General features: G+C 38.4%; 1 protein-coding gene across 3 annotated transcripts; it reads right to left on the bottom strand.

Annotated features, from left to right (window-relative positions):
- Positions 1-2,286: 2,286 nt before the first annotated feature.
- On the bottom strand, positions 2,287-7,442 carry SPRY1 (sprouty RTK signaling antagonist 1). Of its 3 annotated transcripts, none has more exons than XM_060654235.3 (2): positions 7,330-7,442; positions 2,287-4,509 (listed from the first exon to the last, which is right to left on the bottom strand). In XM_060654235.3, exon 2 carries the CDS (start codon positions 4,452-4,454, stop codon positions 3,495-3,497), a length of 960 nt encoding a protein of 319 aa, XP_060510218.1. In that variant the 5' UTR covers positions 4,455-4,509; positions 7,330-7,442; the 3' UTR covers positions 2,287-3,494. The 3 variants fall into 3 exon arrangements, with proteins under 3 accessions (XP_060510218.1, XP_078301894.1, XP_060510219.1); XM_078445768.2 differs by lacking the exon at positions 7,330-7,442 and adding an exon at positions 6,711-6,962; XM_060654236.3 differs by lacking the exon at positions 7,330-7,442 and adding an exon at positions 6,296-6,694.
- Positions 7,443-25,057: the final 17,615 nt, after the last annotated feature.

Raw genomic sequence — 25,057 nt, 5'->3', positions numbered from 1 at the left:
AAAACATGACTAGTTTTTAACTCACTTCCTTTCACTTTAAAGAACATTGTTTTTTACATTTCACTTTTCTTAGTAATAATTGGAATGTTCTATGGTTTGGATTTTGAAAACCATATAATCATTATTACAGACTATAATTTAAGGTTTCACCTTAGGCCTTCACAAAAAGAATCATACCTGCTTTTCACATTTCATTTTCCTGCTGGGTTATAAACTGTTGACAGGAAACTACTCAATTACAGAAATCCCATTTTGGTTTTATTCACAATTATCTAAATAAAACTCTGAAATGAAAAAATTGGCAGTCAGAAAATATGCTGGAAAGGAACTATTTCTGTCAAGCTGTAGTAGCTGAGGAAAGGGACAAAATCATGGAATAAGGAAAGAAAGCTAGCCCATCTATTTGGTATGTTATTTTCATTTAAAGTATCAAATAGGGGCACCTGGGTGGCTCTGGCTCAGTCTGTGTGTCATGATCCCACTGCTCATGGGATCGAGCCCCTGCTTGGGATTCCCTCTCTGCCCCTCCCCCCACCCACGCACAGTCTCTCTCAAAATAAATAAACAAACATTTAAAAAGAAAGAAGTATCAAATAAATAGTAGTGGGCACTGTAAAAAATTTCAGCTTTGCTGGTGCTTTCAAAGACTTAGCACTTTAAAATGATGATCAGTATTAGGTTGGAAAGCCTAGAATTCATAAGCACTTATAAGGACACACCCTAATATTTTTTTCTTCTAGGTGTAAACCTTCACAAAGGAGGAAGTTTTGAATCAAAGTGTTTATGCTTTGCCATCTAACAAGCCTGTCAGAAGTCTGAAAGTCTAACATACTGCTACTTCCAAATCATGCAAGAGTGCACATAAAGCCCTAGCAGCAGCAGACCACCATCTTAATATTATAATTTTAATGTATTCTGCATATAGCCAGAAGTTAAAAATCCAAAACATACCGCATTCTCATTAACACTATAAACCTCTTTCAATACAAGCTACAGCTTCTTAGTCTGGGTATTATAGCTACAGACAGCTCTTACACCAGATCCTAATTATACCAAGAGTCTGAATAATAACAGAAAAAAATTATGCAGTATTTTGAGGGAGTCTGTGTTTATATACTTCATTAAGGAGCCAATCTTAAACAAAAACCCAATACTAAGGGACCACTGATAACATTACATAACTTGAGTATGAAAGAAAATAACTTCACATTTTGAAATACTATAGATTACGAAGTAGCCTCCAAAACAAATATTCATTTATAAAAATGCTCCTGTTTTCAGACCATAGAGAAAATTTTTGATTATATCAAACGTCACAATGCCAACTAATAGGTTTACTGGCTTGAGGGAAAGGATTAAAACAAGTTTCTATCACTTATGCCTTGTCCAATTAAAACAAAATCAAGGCTTGTTTACAAAGAAGTACTAAAACAAGTAGCCAAATCATCTAAAAGATAATGACCAAAACAAAAAAGCTGGTAAGAAAGAGTTTTGGTAGCCTAAATCACAGGTTCAAATTTTGTCAGCATCTTATTCTGAAATGCAGAGAATTATTCAGGTTTGACATAGCACTTAGGCATGGGGAGTTGGGTAAAACTGAGTTTGAAGATTCACATAAACGAAATTTTATCAGATCAAAGATTCTAGCTATGAGTGGTTTCAGCAGATCAAAAAATAAAAATATTTATTTTGTCTATATAAAGTTTCAGGCCCTGAGGTATCTTATTCCACAGAACATGACAAAATGTCATTTGATCAGGCCATACTAAACACTTATTAAAATAAAAAGGTAGGGACAGGAATGTTTTTAAAGCCTCTCTTTGATAATGTGAGCTATTTCCCTTGGTACACTCTAACATCTAGCATGTTTTACTAAAGTGACAGAGCTAGAGACTCCTAGCATGCATACAGAACTAAGTTCTTTAAGTTTTACTGATAAAGATTAATTTTTGACTAACCCAAGAAAATAAAACATTTTCATAAATTACAGATATGTTCCATTTTCCAAGAAATTATGATATACACAAAACCTCTTGCTTACAAAATAGTCAAAGTAGAGAGTGATTGTTAATATTAACTGCAAAAAAAAGTTCACTTTATAAAGTGATTCATTAGGGCATCCGTTGAAAGAGAATTTGGATCACAAAATTTTGATTAATGCATTTCCCAGGAAACATCTAAATCTGAGCTCACCTAAGAGATAAAATGGGTGTGCATGAAGAAAGAGTCAAAGCAAATGACAAAAATCACCATAATAGTACAGGCTAATAAATGAAGAAATCAAGAGACGGTTTCATTAATTAATATATTTTCTGCATTATAGTTAACATAGGTACTTTCTTCGTGTCACCTTACTTTCCGTTACGTATTGATATTTTGTTATATTCAGACATGAGTACATTTCAACAGTCTTTTGCAATAAATATCATAAAATAATAGATTCGCATAATAAATATTCTTTACAATAAAAAAGTTTAACAGACTTTTGTCTTAAAAATAGTCAGAATTCAACTTTGTGATTTATACATAAAATATACAAAAAAGCACCACAATTTGTGGTTAAGGCAATGAAAACACAGAAAAAATTAGAATTACCCAGCTGTTAGCTAACCAAAGGGCCAAAAGGACCATTAAAGGGCCAAGATCACTTTAGGCAGCATAGTTCTGTGACACCTATAGATTGATCAGCTGTAAATATCAACTTCAGTTATCCAAGTGCCCTCAATGATGAGAAATTTGGTAAAAAGTGTGGGGTGTGGCAGGAAGGTAGTTGAGTCCTTCACAAACATGAAAGCTAGAATAAAGATGAGCAAGAAACAACCAATTTATCTCCAATGTGAAGATTTATATTGTAAAGCAAATCTAAAATTACATAGGAAAAGAAAAATACCTGGCATCTTCAGGAAAAAAAAAAAAAAACTGAGGGGAAAGAACTTTGAGGGGCAAGGAGAGGGCAGTGGTTAAACGAAAATTTTTATGTTATAACAAAAATATATCCCCCCATGCTTCTTAAGGGGCCAAAGCTATGAAGACAGCCCTAACTGGAGACAAACTTAACACATAGCTTAATTAAGCAATAAAAATGTTGTTTCTTTAAAAACCAGTTTCCCTGCTCCCAGAGTACCCAATCAAAAACAGCTCTAAATCACTGCAGATTGACTGGGTATGTGTGTGGGTATGTTCATTTATACAACAACTTTTTGAAAAGTTGCTTGCAGAACAAAACGGCTACACAAAAGCCCACTGGCTCTCAATACCCTCCTGCGTGGATGGCAGAGGCTCTTGTCGTAAGTGGGAGCCAGGTGCAGTTTCACAGTCCACTCTTACTGAAGATCATCCATTAGAGAAGAGTAAGATCCATGAGTCAAACCTTAGGAACAGGGGAAGAAAGGTGGGAAAATTGTAGAGAAAATAAAACCAGTATGTCATAGAATCTTTTTAACAGCCACAGCTTGAAAGCTAGAAGTTCAGGAGGTCCAACGCACTTCCAGAAATCATGATGGTTTACCCTGACCCCTGGAGGGGCAGCTCTCCAGCTTACAATAGACAGTGTTGGAGTTCTTACATCTGCATCCTGGGCGATGGATCCAGTCATAACACCCCCTGCAAAGCTTCAGGCATCCCTTAGCAGGAGGATAACAGAGTAAGCAAGGTAAAAATAGAGACATGGCTCCCATACACAGGTACCTAGAGCAGCAGTGTGACTGTGAACAGGAGCAAGGATTATCCGAATAAGAATCCCCTTCATCGTCATTGGAGCAGTGGTAGAAGATGCCCTTGACTAAGCACATGCAGGTTCCATATTCCACCATACTCTCGGCAGAGCAAAGGCACTGACGATTGCAGGCCAAACAGGATGGCAGGGTCCTGGGAGCTGTGCATTCTCCACACTTGCACTTCCCACACTGTTCACAAATAAACTTGTGCTGTGTCAGGTCCTCTTTCAAGGAACCCTTCAAGTCATCAACAATCAGTTGCTTAGGCTGGGTCCGGATTGCCCTTTCAGACCTATGGCCAGGCACTGGTCTGGTTGGTGGTGACCTTCCTAACAGTCCCTGCTCTGAAGAGGCACTGCTGTTGCTCCCAGAACTGGCTGCACTTCCAGTGCTGGTCGATCTGCTCAAAATGGGGCCTCGGGTATTATTTAAGAGTCCTGCATGTCCCAGGTGGCTTGTAGGTCTGTGTTCATAGTTGTTATTCACATTAATTGGTATGATTTCGTGAGTCCTTTCATGCTTTTCTTGTCTTGGTGCTGTTCGAGGAGCAGGTCTTTTCACCACTGATGGCCCTTCTGTGTATTCATTGCTGCCTCTGATGGCCTTGATCTGGTCTAAAGACAAAATAGCAGCAGGCTGAATTTCTCTCTCATAGTCTAACCTCTGACGGCTATCCAATGTAGGCTGCTGGATCACAACTAATGAACTGCCACTGCCATGCTGATTTTGGGGATCCATGTGTAGTGATCTCGAATTCTGGCAATCAGTGGAAACCTGGCATGCATCTGAAATCCTAAAAGGAAATCAAAGATGAAAAAATAAAAAATAAAAAAACAAAACAGAGAGAGAGAGAATAAATGACAGGAAGCATTTTGGGGGGGGGGGGGGGGAAATCCTGTCAAGTCACAAATTGCCTAAACCACCTGGTAATGATCTCCTTCATCAGCGGATTACAATGATGCTGGGGTCCTGGCCAGAGTCCAATTCTAAGAGGCTGAGGACCACATCACAGATGAAGAATGCAGGCAAGAGACCCCATGCCATAAAAGCGAAACGTTGTTTTCAACTTCTAAAAAGCAGAATCAAGAAGTAATGCCCTCCTGTTTGTCAATCTAACAAATAATTAAAATGGAGTATGCCCTTATAGGGAATATTGAGGATAAGCCCTGGAACAGCTCTCATCTAAAGAAAGCTCGTATCAGTTCATCAGTGTTTTCCTTACAGGAAAACATCCACTTTCTAAAAATTACGAATGGCCTTTCTGCTGTTTACTGTTATAAGCACTAGATTAACAATGAGAAATTAGTCAAGGTATACTTCACGCATTACAAAAAATCCAAGAGACATCAAACTAAAATGGAATCTCAAAGTAAGAGGGCATTTTACTTAGAAACCAAGATTATAAAGGTAACCCATTATTTATCTACAAGATGTAAAAATGAGTATAGAGGAATACAACAGCTCTTGGTATCTTACAGCCACTACAACACACACACAAAACTCAATGCTGTGATGTTAAAAAGCATTCTCATCTGAAATCATGAAAGGATTTTTTTAAAGTTTAAATTAAGGGGTCACTCACATAACAAGACAACTTTCATGTACAAATAAGTATTAGGCCTTTAAGGCAGTATGGAGAAATCTGGGCCATTTTAATTACCACATTTCCTCTAATTTAAAAATCTGTATTTACATGACAGATCTTGATTCTCAAGAGCACTGCCAACTCTGAATCAATGTGCTTCTTGAAATAAGATAAGTACAGTAATATCCTGATAAAAGTAAGCATTTGTATTTCCACACTAATAGTAAGTTATTTCTAATTTATAACGCATTCTTCACACACACCGAAAAACCACCAAACGTAAGAACACTTCCAATTTCAATCAATGGAATCACACAAATTCCTTCTAAAGTCTACAGATCCCTTCCGAGTCAAGAATGAAAAGAAAAAAATGCCCATTCTCAACTGCCACCTCGAGCCAAAACACCAGCTGAAGGAATAAGGCAGACAGAAGTCCATTTCATTCTGTTAACTAAACCGATTGTCTATAGACTATGTCTTCTATGTTAACTTCTTGGAGTTGCCCTCCCTCATTCTCCCAACGAAGATCTCCCAAGTGGCTCCTTTACTCTGCCTTTCTCTGTACAACAGAAGAAACACATTCATGATCTGCCTGGTTTAGTCCTGGAATCCTTAAGGACTGTTCAAATACCCCTTCGATACTCTGCACACACAAGATCATTCCTCCTTGCAAAGAACTCTTCACCCAGTGCTTTAAAAGCAGAGTATCTCCAAGTCCTAAGTCAGATCCCACAGTTAAGAAAAAGGCGTGCAGGATTTGAAGAGTGTAGTAAAAACACCAGGCACATGTTTCATCTGCGTTTTAAATGACGGTCGTAACGAAGTTCAGGCTGCCTGGTAAATCAGATTAGCAGATAAAAAGAAAATTAGCCACCTCTGATCTGAAGCAAAGCCCCTTTTCAAGCACTGACAGTTCTCGGATCCAGCCCCAAACACGCTCGCACGCTCTCGGCAACCTGTCTTCCCCACCGAAACAGGACTCCAAGTCCAATACCTTTTCGTACAGTCCCATCACATCCTAAGGATCACCGTGGATTTCCGACCCATTTTTGCGTATCTCGCCAAGATTTCTTACAGATCGTGGAGAGCCTTGAGAGCTAATGCAGGCGCCAAAAGCAAGCCCAAGGCATGGAGAGTCAGAAATAAAGATCTGTCTACACTTTAAAGGAAAAGCCGGATTCCTAAAGAGCCGGGAAGAAATGAGCCGGGGGCAGGGGCAGCAGAGAAGCGTCCCCACACTGCAAGTTACGACGGTGGAGCTGCGCCCTCTGCAATCCGAGCTGGGAGAAGCGGTGAATAAATAGTTGACGGAGAGGAAGGAAAAGGAAAAAGTTATGAATGAAAACAAGTTTTCTCTCTCTCCCTCTCTTTGGGCAGGAGGAGGGGGAGGAGGCTGAGGTTACCATTACCTCAGGAGGGCGGACTTCCCATTTTTAAAGTGGCAGCGCCCTCTCCCCTCCCCTCGCCGTTCCACCGCTCTCAAAACAAGAATAAAGTCGAAGCTCGCTTTGGCGCAGACTAATTCCGTCCAGGGGGTTACCCGCGAATTCCGAGGTTTGCCTCCCTAAACGCGCGCCCGCGCGCGCGCGCACACACACGCCCTTTCCCGGCCCCCGGTCTGAGGAAACTCCTTCACAGAAAGCCCGCCGTTGGCACAAGTCACGAAGTTCCTCAGAGTCCTCCGGGGAACACCCCAAAAGCCTCCCAGAATCCATCTTTCGCGTGGAGGGCTCCTTCAAGAGGACAACCCCGGCACCGCGCCAGCACTGCAGGAAACTGGGGATGGGAGACCCTGCCTCACCGTCCTCGGCCGCGGCCGCAGGTCGCCCACCAGATTCCCCAGCCCCGAGCGCCCCGGGAGAGAGGCGGCCGGAGGGGCGGCGCCGCGCGCTGGGGTCGCCCCTCCACTTCCCCTCCCCCTCTCCGAGCTCCGGAGCCCGCACCTGCCGCGCAGAGCCAGCCGGGTGCGCGCGCCCCCCCCCCCCCCCCCCCGCCCCCGCCGGCCGAGAGCGGCCGCCGGACACTCACCTAGGTCGAAGCGGTAGCTGGGGACCAAGCCGTGCGACCCGGCCCAGGTCCCGGTGTGGGCGGCAGCGTGCTCACGCCGCATCAACCGCGGCGGGGAGGACGAGGAGGCATTGCCCCTGCTGCGGCGAGTCCGCCCGCGGCCTCCCCCGCCCCCACCGGGCAGGAGCGCTCCCCGCGGCCCCCTTCCGGCTGCGGAGGACAATTCTCCGGAGTCTCCGCGCGCGGCCCGGCGCAGCAGACCTCTCACAGCTCGCGTTCGCCGCGCAGCTCAGTAACATCCACCTCTGGGGCTTTTCTCTTGCAGCCCCCTTCCACGAACCACAAAAAAAAAAAAAAAAAAAAAAAAAAAATCCCTTCTGGGGGGCCCTCGAGTCTCCCAGGAAAGCGAGCTGGGGAGCGGTAGAGAGAAGAGTTCGTGACGGGCCCACAGGCTGGCACGCCGTGCTCCGCGTGAGTTCTTCTCCGGTTCCGAACGCTCCTCGCGCGAAAGGAAGGAGTGGCGGCCCCCTCACGACTGAAAATCCACGTCACGGACGTTCGAGACTTTGCGGCGCCCGGGACGGGGCTCGAACCTGCGTCTGCGGGCGGGTCACGGAACCGCGCAGGCCCCGGCGGAGGCCGGGAGCGCACGCCTGCGAGGCGGAGGCTGCCGCTTCCCCGGAGGCTGCCGCTTCCCCGGGCGGGGGTGGGTGGGATTTTTTTTTTTTTTTTTTTACCCGCTTTTTTAGGGGTAGCGGTGGAAGGACTGAGGCTGGGGGGGTTCTTCTCAAGGGAAGAGGCGGGGCGTCGTTTCTTGGCCCCCGCGCAGGTTGAGGCACTTAACCGGTCCTGCACGCTGGGCAAGTGGGGGGCACAGCGTCCCCCGGAACTCCGGTCCTGGCAGGTCAGCCTCTCCGGGGCAGCGCTCACTCCCAGTCCTCCGACCCTCCTGTTCCACGGCCGAAATGCCTGCTACAGAGGATTATCGATGGGAAAATAAAACAAAACAAAACATTAATTTCCTTTTCTTTCTAGGCACTTGGACGCGTAGCGCGCTCAGCCGCCCGGGCGGAGAGTAGAGCGGGGTGGGCCGCTCGCCAGCTCGCCCGCCGCCCGCAGCCCGCTGCCATGTGCTGGCTGTTGCTGCTTCCAGTGATTGACAGGCCGGCGCACAGTCGGCGTGTCAGCAGCGAACCAAAGTAACATGCAGTCTTGCACGTTTTGCCGAAGTGCTTTTGCCCCTTGGAATGCCTAGGAGTTCAAACAACGTTCAAGCAACGCCTCTGCGCATTGGAAATCAATACACAGAGACGGGAAATTCAGGTTTTAAACAATTGCTTCGCTCGGGGTTCGGTCGCCAACAATGCCTAAACAAACATGTATTTGGTCCACACACCGAGTGCCAGACCCTCTTCGGCATTAACCACTCTGTTTTTCACACAACCGACCGTTTCAGACTTTAAACTTGTTACCCTTCGGATAAGGAAAAAAAAAAAAAAGAAAGGGACCCTGTTTTTTCTCTTACCAGTAGCATTTAAGAGCATTAGTTTTAGCAGTGGGAATACTACTGGTAATTTGAAATGCAACCAGTAATCTTACATCCAAAGCGAGTTCAAAGAAATGTTCAAGTCCTTGTAAAAGCCAACATTTCTCACCTAATCTTTCCTAAAATATCTACGGAATGAAAGGAAGGAAACAGTTCTTACCTAACGCAAAGATTGGAAATTGCTTTTCAGGCACATTTACAGCGACTGTAGCAGTTCCTTATCCAGGGTAAGGAGCTCGGGTCTGCTGCTATCACTCTGCAAACCACTGCGTGCCTTACAGAGCAATCCCACTCCGGCTCCGCAGAATTTCAGCAGCTCGCCTCCACCTCCACCTCCACTCCAGGACACGCCTCCAGTGATATCATGTGTCAATCACGCGGGCTGCCTGAAAACCTGGAACAGGATTTCTCCAACAGTCGTTTTCTCTTCCGTTTATGTGTACCAACTTGGAAATGTTGCCCTGTACTCTCTGTGATAAACATCCTCTGAAACTTTGAGATTACCTCTAAAATTCCTACAAATGCAGTTTGTCACAGAAGAATCCTTTAAGTTGAGTTATCAATCTCTGTGAAAGTATTGGTGAACACAACTTTTAAGGTTGAATTAAAAAATACTTTTGAATAAAAGAAGATTAAAAAGTTGTATGCCAAGCCATCACTTCTGATCAGCTAGAGAGAAAACGTATATTGATATGTAAAAGATGATAATATAACATTACAGTTCGTATTTGAAGCAAAATTCACAATATGTGCAATCTGAAGGTTCAGAAGGTAGCACTACTTACTGCAAACGTATATAACATTACCTCATAAAGGTGAAATTTCCTGCTGTAGATTTTATAACAAGTGCTCTGTCTTGGTTTGGGATATGATTTCCTAAAACTCAAATTAAAAACCCCAACTTTCTTCAATTTTGTAATTAATTTGTATCATTTTGCAAAAAAAAAAAAAACCCATCCAGAACCAACTAATTTATTTTTAAAAATCAGTTAATTGGAAATCAATTAAAATAGATTACCAGGAAGTTTTATAATTCTTAATGATACATGGTTTGTTACTGGGAAAAAAAGATATTTTAATCAGTAGGAAACTCGCTTTGTTTCTTACAACCTATGGGATTTTAGACCTTTATTATCAAAATTGTGTACTTTATGCTTCAGCGAGGATAACTATATGTGAAATTTAAAATTCCACAGAGACTCTTAAAAGATACCTAAAAACCAAAAACATATAGTAAGTGGAGAGGAAGTACTTTTTCCAGGTACTAGATATCAGAAGTAGCTTAAAGTCTCTGACAAAATAAAGCAAACAAAACAAACCTCAAAATCTAGAACATGTATAAATTTGGATATGGAAATTTTCAGTTCTTAAGCTCCTTTACAATAACAAGTGATTCTGTTGAAGCTGTTTTTTTCTAGACTTTCAAATGTTTGAGCACTTAAATTAGAAGTTGTATTTGGAATTAACCTCTTTGGAACCTAGGGCATTGCTAAGACCATCAACAAGAAGGAAGGAAGCATCACTAGACAATAGTATAGAACAAGAATGAAGCCAAAAAGCTACATATTCACTCAATATAAATGGTATTAAAATGGGCTTTTAAAAAAGATAAAACCAACATTATTGTACATACTTTCTGTTTTTTTTCTTAGATTTCATACTTTGGGATGTAATGAACTTTAACCAATGATGGATAGGTTTCTTGACCATTATGAATGGTCTTGGAATAGTCAAATCAGAAATAGAATCATATCAGAGTATTCTGTTAGGATCTTCAAAATTGTCTTCTCAGCTATTACCACAATTTTAGGATGAGAGGTCAGTTCACCAATATGATAAAACCAGGAGAGGGAGCACTGAACATTCTACTTCCATAAATCCTATAAAAATATATTTGAAAGATTTCTGTTACAAATAAGCTTCAAACTCAACAACAGATGTATTAAATTACAATTTGCATGAGATTTAAGTATTTTTGAATTACAATAATAAGTTAAATCCATGAAATTTTAACTGTAACAGCATCATCATGGGTCATGTTCTATTTAGAAATCAAATATTAGGCTGCACAGGTTGACCAATGACCCTTTACATCATTTATCAATAAAATACATCAGTATGTTTTTCTCTATTACATTACAAATAAATACAGGTGTAGTCTTGCCACCTGATCTAGAAGACATTTAATAAAACCTGCCTCTCTTTTAGAAGACATTTAATAAAACCTGCCTCTCTTTTTGATTACCTACAACTCATAAGAATTTGTAAACATTCTAAACTTTTAGTTTAAAATAGACATTGCTCTTTATTTAGTAAGTTTAATTTCTGTTTACCATACCTAGGAATGGATAGCTGAAGTATGAAATTTTCCTGGAAAGGAAAAACAATGTAAATATCCATGGGAAAGTCTTACGATAATGTTCAGTTCACTATTAAGATATGTGTAAAAGAATAAAGTGGAATGGAGAGTGAGTCCGGATGCCTTGTTCACTTTCGTGTGGAAACAAGAGAAGCCATCTCTTCTGCTGATTTGATTTTTGAAAGAAAGAGTAAAATAAAATGAAAAAACAATCTGATAACTCCTCACAACCGCTAGTAATTAAAAAAACAAAAAACAAAAAACAGTGTAGTACTGAGAAGCTTAACTTACTCATTTATCTACTTTATTTGCCAAAGTAGCAGAATCATAACGTGTTCCAAGCTTTTGAAAAATAATACCTTATTAATTCTTCCAAGAATTAATCATATTAATAAATATAATTTTTTATCTTGTTGAGAAACAAAATAATCCCATAAACTGGTAAGTTAGCCTATAAGTATCTAATAAATTAATGAAGAACCAGGAATGGAAACTAAGTCTCTACTTTCCTTTTAGGGCAATAGTCACTGTATTACTATACTTCCCAAGAAAAACTGGCAAGGATAGCCATTTTATTTTCAGTTTCCTTTTGTAAACAGTCTTTGTAGTTGACAGAAATAGACCAACCTATTCTGTAAATTTTCCATAAACATTCTCTTTATTTTCATAAGCTCAATTCTCATCCTTCTGCCCTATTTGAAACACAAATGTTCTGTATTGGCTTCAAATTCTGGAAGTGGGCAAATCAAACAATACATTGAGTAAATTATACTGAATGATTTGTAAAGTTTCTGTCCACTCTATAATTCTACAACTAATCATTTGTATACTTTGTCACAAGTGATTCTATTTTTCACAAGTTGTAAGAAGGAAAAAGAAATGCACATGGAAGGGCTCTGAATTGCCCTCTACTCCTTAAGTATCATATTCCTTTACAGAGAATCAAAGTGACAAGAGTTCAGACAAACAGCATCACTACTACATATTAAAGATTTTAGTAACTAAATCCACATGGTAAGGTTGTATAAGGAAACATCTTTGCCCCAGTACAAAACACTCTTCATTTCTTATCTAGTCAATTGAAGAATAAATCCTCTCTTCTTTCCTCCTCTGTAATATTAAATGTTCACTTCTGAACCTTGCCTTGTTCTTCTTTCTCACAAGAAAAGAAAATCTGCCTCTTCTCCTGCTTTGACTTCTGAATGCCTCCTATAGTGATCATCTGGTATCATCTTTGATTCTGGTCAGCAAAAGCTATTAATCTTTCATTTCCATAACCATTTACTGCTATCTTCATCTTCAGAGACAAATGCATAAGAACACAGGTTAATTCAAAACCTATAACTGTCCCCAGAGATGAAACAGCAAAACAACAAAATCATGTTTTCATTAAAATAAAAACGACTTAAAACATCTCCTGGGGCTTGCCTACTTTAATCCTTATTTCCTATACTGAAAAAAGAAAATGCAAAAAAACTTACAAGAAAAAATTTTTGAACACTCTGGTTTTCTTTAAATTGCAATTCTCTTGGAGCATTTAAAAATTCCATGTACAAATACATTTCACGTGGTAACAATAATTGATAGGCTACATGTGTTGAAAATCTGAGTTTTGGCTATATCATTCTTCTATATCATGATCTATAACTTTAGCTAATATGCTGTATTTGCCCATAATGTCCCTATGTCCAATACTCCAAGTGTGAAAATGGCATGATATTGAGAAAAGAATAACTGATGTAGCGTCAGATGATACGAAGTTCAGGTCTCAGCTTTGCCACTTTCTAGCTTGGTGACCTTCACTTAATTTCTCTTAGCCTGCTTTCTCATCAGTAACCTGAAGTTAATAACAATCCTTCACCTTCCCAAATTGTAGCACTACTGTAGGCTTAATGTATGTATATGGAGTACTTTGTAAAATTTATAGCTCTGTATAAATGCTGTAAGTTAGCTATAAGTTAGCAGTCTCAGACACACTGTATGATGAAGAAATGTTTCAGGTTTCCTCTTTCTAGGTGCTTCATCCCTAAATAATGAATTTATTTATCTTATAATTGTTTCAATTCTGTTTGCTTTTGTTTTTCTAAGGCTAAACTCAGTTTTAAGTAATTGTATTTCTGCGTGTGTGCATGTGTATGTGTGTATGTGTGTGAGTTTGTGTGTGTGTTTTAACTGAGATTTTGGAAGAGCTATCTGCTAATAATTTCAGAATAAGAAAGTTTATGACCCTGATAACTTTAACATTTATCTGGAATGTTTAATCATTTACATTTTACTTTCAGTTAAGATAAAGTTCATTGCAAATAATAAAAACATCTTCTATGAAATTTGTAAGCTCTTTGTGATCATTTGGATTAAACAAAACAAATATATGTTTTAAAAAAGTAATTGGATAGCATTTTAAAAATTGAACATAAATAGAAAAGTAGAAAGCAGATAACCTTCTATATACTTTCATACTCTTGCTTCTTTCTGATAATCTCTTAGAATGTTTAATTTGATAATAAGTATGCCGGATATGGTAGCAGATAGTTTCTGCCAATTACCAAAGTACTATATGAATCTAATGGTTGTATTAATTTCTAAAATTGATAGCAGACAGGTATGTCATGGAGCCAATGAATTTCAACTAACAAAAAACCTGTGAAGCGCCACCTATTGTTGAAAATAAGTCATTTCAAATTTCAATCAAAACTTGAATATTGCGCTTTAGTCTAGCAGTTGGACCCATCAGTTTATACTGATCAGTGTTTTATAGTCTTTTTTACCTTAAGTTACCATATTATGTTATGATTTAAGGTGTTAGTTTTCAATAAAACTGCAAAAAATGTACTGTATACATTGGATGCTTTTTGAAGAATCTGAAAGATAAAAAATAACCTACTGTACCTGTATGAAGTTATAATATCAGTGGAGAAGATCATAAAATAATGATATTGACTTTTAACCAACACATATATTCAAAAAGATGTTTTCCCACTCAAAGTAGTTACTTAAAAAAGGTATATACTTCTTCCAGCAATGCCACAATTGGATAAATCTTTCTTTAAAATCCTTGATTACAAATACCATCTGGACCTACACATCACATTCTTTTGAAGAAGCTCAATCTTGTATATCAATGCTGTATATGGTATAGTGCATATAGTGCATATATTATAAATAATATCAGTATTAGAAAAATATTTCCCTTTTGAAGATGGATTTGGATTTTGTTAACCCATAAATCAATAGGAGCCAGTATACGGAGTAGGATGAGTGCTCAAGCTGAGTAGAAGTCTCAGAAGAAAAACAACATACCAAAATAAAAATTACAAAACTGTTCAAAAATGTTAAAGGATCACTGGCTACCGTGGGAAGAATCAACAGTGAAAGGAAGTAATTATTCCTTTGACACATAACATGAAGTATATATTGCTATAAAAGATATTAGTTATTATAGGAAGAAGAACTTGAATCTCATTCTAGAATAAATAGGATTCATAAGAGAGGCAAAGAAAAAGACAAATCGATCTTTAGGTCATGGCAGAAGGAAACACCAGAAGGAGAAAATAGGCAACAGGCACATCATGATCACAATTATTTTACAAGACCGGCGTGACTGGAAAGCAAAGCTTCTTTTGTAAAATCATAATTGTCAAAATTGGAAAAGTAAGGCAAGGACAAATTTCAGAGGGATTTTAATGCCACAGTGAGGATTTGGACTTGATCTCAAGGAAATCAAGAGCAAAGGAGTTACCTGATGAAAGAGTCTCTTCCTAAAAGATTTGTCTGACTGTGAGGATTGCAGCAAGAAAAGGCTAATGTCACATAACTGCCTTAGAGATGAGTACAGTAACCTAATGAGTGGTAAACAGAACTTGGACCAGAGTACCAGTGAAAAAAGAGGAGAGAGGACAAGATCTAACTTAATATGAAGGTTTATTACATGCCTAGTCATTAAATGATATGATAACAATAGATAGAAGTTTTGCCCACAAGGTTTTAAGAAAACCTTAAAGAATGGTAAAATATACCTAATTTGGTCAGTTATACTAAGGACACTTACTGAAAATAAACCAGTAATGGAGTGGCTGGCTGGCTCAGCGGATGGTGTGACTCTTGATCCTGGAGTCACGAGTTCAAACTCCACATTGGACATAGAGCTTACTTACTTAATTAATTAAACCAGTCATATAAGGATATTTGAGCTCAAAAAGTTTACAGAATTCCTCCAATGTTATGAACCTTCAAGAGTGAGAGAAAGAATTCATAATTCATCAGAGAAGTTAGAAAGGTATTATGTACTCTTTTCCACTTTCTTCTGTTCAATTTTGGAAGAAAAGGGAAGAGAAAGAATTTCAGGGAGAGATATGTTCATAAGAGATCACTAATATTTATAACTATATCTGGCCAACCCAAGGAATGACAATTTGATTATATTATGCTCCTATCTCAGAGACATCAAGCAGTATATATGCTCCAGAATTAATCAATTCAGGCATAGAAAAGATTACTTGAAAAATTCTCCCATGTCAGGAGATTGTGTAAATACTAGAAAACAAAGCCATAAAAAATCTCAAATTCTATATAAAAAATTGAGATCAAAGATTTATAACAGCAAGTTAGTGATACTCTTGTGATTTTTTGAAAAAACATTTAAAACTTTACAATTCACTGTCAAACTGTATGCAATAAGTAAGTCATGGACTTCCCTTTCTTGCAAGACCATTTTAGTTTATGCATTCATTTACCAAATGTACATTAGTAGTGTGCTTGGTACAGTGCTAAGTGCTGGTGATGCAAATTCCTGCAGAAGCCCTAGTAGTGACATTCTCTACCATGAAACTATGCCTCACAGCTGATTGGATTATAGGTGGGCTCAGGACCTAAATATAGCTAAAAAAAAAAAAAAGAAGAAGAAGAAGAAGAAGAGCTGGGCTATTATAAGCCTGGTAGTTATGGAGAGAATAAGACAGTTATTTTATGAAATAGAGCTATGATGTCATGAGGCAAAAGGCAATGAAGGACTATAAATGAATAAAATTTAGGAGAAATGAGTATTGTTAGGTAATAAACAAAATGCCACATCTAATCAAATCTAAGATGTCATTATTTGTATGGTACACTTTTATTTTATGGACTACTATGAAAGAAAAAATACTGCTGATTAATATAAGACACAATGCTTTCTTATCACTTAGAGTTTTGTTTTCTATTTATTGATAGGGCTTTTAATGCTCTTTTGTACATAGATTTTTATCATATGTCAGTCTTATACACACAGGAAAAGAAAAGATATGCAGAATAAGTTGACTAGGGCTCCTAAAACTTCTTCATAGTCTAATTCTTCTGAATCACTATAGATTCAGTCATCAGTGCTAGTGTTTTTCTATACAACATAATGTTCTGGCCATCAAGAACACTGGGCAGAAGTTCTTAAAAGATGCAACAGTTCTTCAAAGAACACTGCATCATTATTTTCAGAATTTCTTCCAAGCCACTAACACTTACTCTGCAAGTTTTGATACTGGAGCATTTTTTTATCTTATCACAAGTGCCAATAGAAGGTTTTCAGACAATAGAACTCATAGCTCTACCTCATCTGGTCCTTAAATAGTTTCCCAAGTCAAACATGAAGAGATTGTAGTTGTCTACTCATGCAGCCAGGAATAACACCATGTTTGCCCATGGTCAGGCAATAACCACCTCATCACTTGTCTCGTGCCTGGTAGACAGTAATTGTACAATGCAACCCAATTTCAGAAGTATTAAAATGCGGTTGAAAATGTGCCTCTTGGATAAAAGTGGCTAGCATTTTATCTTTACAGGAATCTTAATGCTTTCCTTATCTAACCTTTGTACCTATGATGCACAAAGAGGTTTAGTATTTTGCCCAAGATTATACAGTTGACAAGTGGTGGTGCAAGGATCTGAACCCAGGTATATGTAGGGTGAGGGAGTTGGTTGGTAGAAAGAAAAGAAGACCAGAAAGGATGGGATAGCTGAATTGCTGTACTAACAGGGCGTGTGTCACTGAAGATCTGCCACCAGCCTACTGTTGATCCCAAAGCTCCTTGGCTCTTAAGGCAGCTCAGCTATACAGTGGTTTCTTTCTTTCTTTCTTTCCTTCTTTCTTTCTTTCTTTTTCTCATGATATTCATATTTCTTTTTTTTAATTTTTTAATGTTTATTTTTGAGAGAGAGAGAGAGACAGAGCACGAGTGGGGGAGGGGCAGAGAGAGAGAGAGAGAGAAACACAGAATCTGAAGCAGGCTCCAGGCTCTGAGCTGTCAGCACAGAGCCCAACGCTGGGCTCGAATTCACAGACCGTGAGATCATAACCTGTGCACAAGTCGGACGCTTAGCCGACTGAGTCACCCAGGTGCCCCCGTATTTCTCTTTCTACCATATTTTATTGGGGTGGCCTGACTTAGTATCTGCTCTTTACAACTAATAATCCTAATAAATATAGCATGGATATATGCCTGGGAGAACTGGGAACGCTGCACAAAGAAGGGCACATTAAGTTTCAATTTGTTGGATAGGAAACAAAATCGGGGTGGGGGAGGGGAGGAAACAGAGGGAGGCCTTCTAGAAGAGCTAAATATGTGTGCAAAGATACAAAGGGTGAAATAATCAGGGAATATGTTCAGGAATTCAAAGTTGTTAAAGCAGAAAGTAAGGAGGTGGAAAAGATAAAGAGAAGGCTGGGTAGGAAAGCAGAGGTCAGAGCACACAGGGACTCTGTTGCCTTGTAAAGAAACTGCCTGCTATCCTGTGAAAGAGTGACTCTGAAACTTGCTTTAGCAGTGATCTATTTTTGAAACTCCGAAATATGTGAGAAATAAGGTGGCATTGCACTGAAGAAGCAAGGATGGAGTGGGGGAAGAGGACTCCCCAAAGACAGCTCATACAACATTGCTTTAAGTCCATTTCTAGAGTTGAAAGTGCATGACCAGAGGAGTAACATGAGAAAGATCATCTTGTCAGTAGTGAAGAGGATGGAGAGGCAGAGTAGATCATCGCTCTCAGTCACTAGGAAGCCTCTGCCATCATCCAGGGGAGAGACTGAGAAGTGAGGAATGGCACATCTTATTCTGGGTTAGACTGTGAGAGAAGTTTAAGTGAAGAGGAATTTCTTAAACAAGCACAGCAGATAACCACACATACCTGAAGACAGAAAACAAAGTACGGTTAGCTATACACAAAATGGAAGTGGAAAAACACAGAATGATGGCAGATGTTTTTTTTTCTCTGTGCAGATTTTCTGATGTGTCTACATAATGAGATGGAAATGGATGTAAAAGTTTGTTTCCTGCTGTTTTGTTATAAAATTATGATAATCCATAATATTTATAGATTACATACGTGAGCTTGTTGTGTAACAATCCCTTTGCTAAGAATTTTAGATGCATCATCTCTTTTAATCCATACAAAAACTGTATCAGTTAAGTATTATGATTTACAGAGGAAGACACTGGTTCTCTAAAATATTAAATAATGTACCCAAAACAAATACCCACCTTGCAAGTGGCACAGCTAAGGTTTGAAAATAGACTTGTTTGACTGCAGAACACCAGCTCTTTATTCTACTAGCTAAAAACTGTCCAAAACACTAAATAAATACTAATATACCACTGTAAGAATATAGTATAATTTACTTAAATATCCCAGTTCCAAATTTTAAGAAGAAAAAGGACAGATTTTCATGGTACTGGATCTCAACTCTGGTATCAAGATTTCATGAGACTGATTTTCACTATCTTGCCTGATGCTACCCTCCAACCCTGCTTGCTAAGCCACGTGTAGTGGAAACAATGATGTCAGTGGTAACAGCAAATTTCTCACATCAAAGAGCACGTATCTGAGGATTTGGCTCCTCTGGTTTTTCCTATATACCTGTATCTTTTGCCTGGCCCATCATAGGGAATTTGTGCTTGTATGGCAGATCACAAGCACGACCCACACTTCTAAAGATACTTTATTCCTATTTAGGGTCCATTGTGCACATGTGCATGGTAGTGGTTAAAGTAATTTTCTTAAGATCCCAAATCTACCTTTAAATTCAATACTATTTTTGTGAGACCTAATACAGGAAACGATCAGAAGGTTTCAATCAAGAGACATGTAGAAGTAAAAAGAAAGGGGTTCTTCTCCTTATTAACCTGCACCCCCAACACACAAACACACACACACACAAAGGTTAAGTGTAAGAAACAGGACAGCATTAATAATCAGATACGGGAAATATGGTTCCTAGGTAGTTGATAATGAAACGTACCTGAGTATGGCCTACAATTCCTAGAGTGACTTCTTTCCTCAGTAATTAATGTGCTAGCCTTCTTACCATTTAACAGATATAACCAAAAGAGCCTTATATATATACACACAAACATAATAATCATGAACCACTTAAAATTTTTTTTCCACATGGCACTAAAATGCATGCAAAATCTGTGTTTTTTTCTGACTAAAAAGTACATTGTATAAGCCCTCTCTCTTATGCCATGCCACTAGTTGTATCTTTATGAAAATGTGATAAAAAAATGGAATATTCAGCAACCCCATAATATATAGATCTTTCCTCTCCCATCTCTCATTGCCAATGAGAGATTGGCATTCTTACCAAAGCAAAATTATTCAGCATTCAGAAGAACCATTGCATTAGCCTTGAAATGTTTTATATTATATGATTTGTCACACAAGAAGTATTTCCTACCTCTGAGGGATTTATGTTGAATAAAAAGACTATACCAAGTAAAATGTTTATTAAAAATGAGGAAAAAACAAGTGTCAGAAGATGTTTTTTAAATGAGTGTGGGGTTTCCTTTTTAAAATAAAGAATTTACATCTTATTCAAGCTTTGCCTTTAATTTTACACAGAAAGTCTCATTAATACAGTGAGAACTAGCCTCCTTGCCACATTAATTTTCTTTCTTTCTGATACATGTCAGTCTGTGTGGTCATATGCGGCCTGGGGCTTTGGGTTTGTGAATGAAGAAAGTGAGGGAGGGAAAGGAGAGACAAAAAGAAATGCAGGAAAAGGGAGAGAGGGGTGTCTTAACTAGTGAAAAAGCTGAACAGTAAATTATAATTAAGAATAAATTTGGGCTTATGTCTTGCACATTCCATATTAAAAACTAAAGATTGAAAAAGAGTAACAAACTCACAGTTGTTTTTTGTCCCATAATTATTTAATACAGTCATTCTGAGTTCTGCCTTCTATTTTTAACTGTGACCTTTCTACTGAATAAGAATCACATATACCAGGTCTGAATTATTACAAAGTAGGTTCTGAATTAATGAGATTAATGAGATTTTTTTATACTATACAGGGAATTCGATCCTGGAGTAAGAGTGTTATTAATGAGTGGTCCTGCACTCCATGACAATGTGCCATTTGATTGGTGTATTTTTATAAGGCCCTGTGCAAACATCACCAATTGGGCTCCCACTCAGTTCATTGTGACAGTAAAGATCATGAACATACATCACTGTAGCAATCCTTATTCATTAAAGGAGACTATGGGTTGAAACTGTTCATTATGTAGCAGTGCCATAGAAAGTTTATGCAGTTATGGTGGTTTAAAAGATGTTAGTTTCGTCTACATTGGAGTCCTAAGAGATATCCAGCACAAAACTGGGATTTTTGTGGACATTTATGGATAGTCTGTAATTTAAGCAACTTGTACACAGTTCACAACTTATCATTTCCTGATGCAGATTTATAATACAGTCTGATGTTTCAGGACAGCTTTATGATCACTTTATACGCTCATTCCATTGTTATGAAGTAAGCTGATTATACCATCACATTTTAGTTAAAAACTCAGATATAAGAATCAAGGTGAATTCAGTGAGCTTTAACTAATACAAAAGTTTAGAAAAAAACCACAATGATTGAGTTTCCAGTCTGTTGCTTATCTGCCCTGGCATGTTAATGTTGCTTCAAAGTGGATAAATTATACTTTATCAATATAAAGCCTACACCGTATTCAAAATGATACCAGAGTCTCTTTATAAGAGAATAGCATTTCTTTTTTTCATAAGGTCAACCAAATGGAGTGTGACTCAGTTGCACTTTTTAAAATATTAAAAATGTCTCCAATTCTAATTTTATCAAGATAGATATAAATATGAAAGCTAGCCTTATAAAGCTTCTAGAGGAAAGCATAGAATATCCTCATGATCTTGTGAAAAGCGATACTTTCATAGAAAGGACACAAAAACCACTAGGCAAAAGAAAAGTAGATTGGGCTTCGTCAAAATTAAAAATTTTTTCTCATCAAAGGACACTATTAAGAAAATAAAAAGGCAAGACACAGACTAGGATAAAGTATTTGAAATGCATAAATCTGACTTGTATTCAGAATATATAAAGAATTATAAATCTATAACAAAAAGACAAATGACCACATTTTCAAATAGTCAAAAGACTAAAATACATAGCAAAAGAATATATACGAATGGCCAACAAGCTCACAAGAAGCTGTTCAACATCATTTACTCATCAGGAAAATGGAGATAAAGCCACAAAGAAATACAATTTCTTATCTGCTCAAATGGCTGGTTATAAAAGACTGACAATACCAAACGGTGGTAAAGAAGTGGAGCAACTAGAATGCTCATGCATTGCTGATGGAAACATAAAAATGGTACAATCACTTTTTTTTTTTTAATTTTTTTTTTAACGTTTATTTATTTTGAGACAGAGAGAGACAGAGTGTGAACAGGGGAGGGGCAGAGAGAGGGGGAGACACAGAATCTGAAACAGGCTCCAGGCTCTGAGCTGTCAGCACAGAGCCTGACGCGGGGCTCGAACTCACAGACCGTGAGATCATGACCTGAGCCGAAGTCGGACGCTTAACCGACTGAGCCACCCAGGCGCCCCATGGTACAATCACTTTTGAAAGCAGTTTGGCAGCTTTTTATACAGTCACACACACACACACACACACACACACACACACTCACCCTATGACCCTACAAGTCAACAAGTCTCCTCCTAGGTGTTTTCTTAAAAAAATGAAACATATGTTCCCAAAGTGATTTCTACAGGATTATTCATAACAATATATTATGATTATTCATAACAACTTTATTCATAGTAGCCCCAAACTGGAAGCCACCCAAATGTCCACCAACAAGAGAATGTATAAATAAATTGTGGCATATTCAAACAGTGAAATTCTACTCAACGATAAAATTGAATGGAATACTGATACACACATCGAAATGGATCAATTTCACAAATATAATGCTAAATGAAATAAGCCAGACACACAAAAGTATACCATATGATTCCATTTTTATGAAGTTCTGAAAACAGGCAAAAACTAATCTATAAACAAATCAGAACACTGATTGCCTATGATAAGGAGTAGGGATTGACGGGGAATGTAGCACAGGGAAACCTTCTGGAATGACAGAAGTGGTCTATTTATTAGGATAGCAGTTACACTGAATTACTTTTATGTAATCATCACACTTAATAATCACACATTTATGTAATCACACACAATAATCACACATTTAAAATCCATGCATTTCATTATATGTAAACCTTACCTCAATAAAAAGAAAATGATTCTGAGTTCTCTCCTACATTTTTTTAATGCAACATTTATTGAGTTTATACTACTTAGAAACCCTGTTTAGAGACCAAGGATACAAAGATAAATAAGAATAAGACACTGTCCCTGACTTTAAGGAATTTAAAGTCTAAGAACGAGTATTTATAATCTAGTAAACAAGAGAGACAAATTTCACAGCAAAATAGCAGGAACCTTAGCAGAGCTATGGGCACTAGACCAGAGAATCCCTTCTCTGGGGACCGCCTCGGTAAGGAAGATCTCTGGAGAAGGTGACACCAGAACATTATCCTGAGAGTAGAGAAGAAGATGGAGGGAAAGGGATTCACAGGCTGGGTAAAAATCATAACAAACTCATGTGGATAAGAAATGGCATGGCTTGAGTGAGGAACTAGAAGCAGTTAAGTATTATTCCAGTTAATTGCTTTTAACATTCCTAATAGTCTCCCCAATATATTTGCCAAGATGAGAAAATTAGTTTGTACTTTTAGTGTCTAAGCCCTACACATTTTTTTCCAGTACCAGTGGCACTTATCTTGCTCCAGAACTGATCACCCCTGCCCCCATCTCTGCCTGAATTCCTGAACTAATATTTGTTCCACTCTATTATCCTATCAGAGCTTTTGGTTGTCATACAATTCCCTCAATTCCATCATCATGGAATCCAAGAGAAAACCCTGTACAATTCTATATGCAATATTTTTTGAGACACTGTCTTCCCTTGGCTTCAGCATCAGCATCAGCATCAGCATCATTTTCTCCTTTCGGCTTTTTTTTTTTTTTTTTTTTTTTTTTTGCTTTGCTTCACTCAAGCTTTATGTTGGCATTCCTCTGGTTCTGCTTTAAATAGAGTGACTATATATTTATTATCCAAACTGGGTCAACTTTTGAGAATGAAAAGGCTGCAATTAATAATTACCTTGGGGCAATGCGTGTTCACCGGAACCATCCCAGGCAAGCTGGGATTTATGGTCATCCTATTCCTGGGCCAGTCTTTTCTCACTCCACACTCTCTCCCCAAGTAATCTCAACCACTCCAATGGCTTCTTTATCATATTTATCCAAATGATGCCAAATATCTCCAGCCTGGACTTCACTTTTGAGCACCAGACCCATAAAGATAAAGGTTTATTCCACTTGGATGTCTTACAGGCACTTGTAACTCATTAACTCAGAAAGAGAACCTACAATTACCCCCTTTACATTCTCATTCACATTCATTCCTAGCATTTCCTATCTCTGTAAAAAGCCAGCTCTATCTTTCCACCCGCTCCAATCAAAAGTTTTTCTGCCCACTCATATCCAATTAATCACCAAGCTCTGTCAGTTTTTTTTCCTATACCCAACTTAAACCCTCCACTTCCCTCCAGCGACACCATTGGCACCCCAGCACAAGTCATATCAACTCTTACTGGAACTAGCCTCTATGCTACCCCCAGTATGATCTTCTTAAAACACAAATCTGATTACTTTTTTTTTTTTTTTTTAACATAAAAGCACTTCAATTGTTTCTCCTTATCCACAGCCTCCAATCTCAACTTGTAACATGGTCTCAGGTTACTCTGTGAACTGGCCCCTGCCTCTCTCTTCAGCCACACCTTGGCCCTCTATGCTGTGGCCACATTGGAATTCCTTCAGTTCCTCGAAGGTGCCAGGGTTTCTCTAACCTCAGAAGCCTTGCATAATTTTTCTCCTTCAGTTATATGATGCTCCAACATACTGTACTTCTTTGAACAATTTTACACAGTTGTAATTATTTTTTATTTTGAATACTTTGTTTAAAATCTGTCTTTCTTTGTAGACTGTTAGGCTGCAGGATGTGCCTATTGTGTTCACCATTATATCCCCAGCATCCATATAGTGCCTGAGGCTTAGTCCATGTATTTGTGCAATTAAACAAAGGATCTCCCTCTCACAGGAAAAATCTAATTCGTTGACTAAGGGGGGAAATTCAAATTACTTCTGTTTTTTATGACAATGAAATCAACAAAGTATTAACAAGAATTGTTTGTATATTTCTCCATTCAAATACATTTTTGCATCTTCTGGGGCGGGGGGCTCATTGTCCCATCAACAAAATAAGGAGTATATATATCTACTATATCCCCTTCTTTCTCACATTATTTGCTCATTTGAATAAAGTTAAAAACATAAAGGTAGAAAATGAGACAAACCACAATCTAAATTCCAGATTTGGGGTTTTCCCAAGTAGGAAGGATAAAATGTAACATGGTGATTTAATAAATCTGCTGTTTCCTTTCAGATTAGAGA

Source organism: Panthera onca, chromosome B1 (genome assembly GCF_046562875.1).
Source record: "Panthera onca isolate mPanOnc1 chromosome B1, mPanOnc1 haplotype 2, whole genome shotgun sequence".
NCBI classification, from domain to species: domain Eukaryota; kingdom Metazoa; phylum Chordata; class Mammalia; order Carnivora; family Felidae; genus Panthera; species Panthera onca.
Note: the sequence above shows the minus strand (reverse complement) of the source record. Positions and strands in the feature narration are given on the sequence as shown.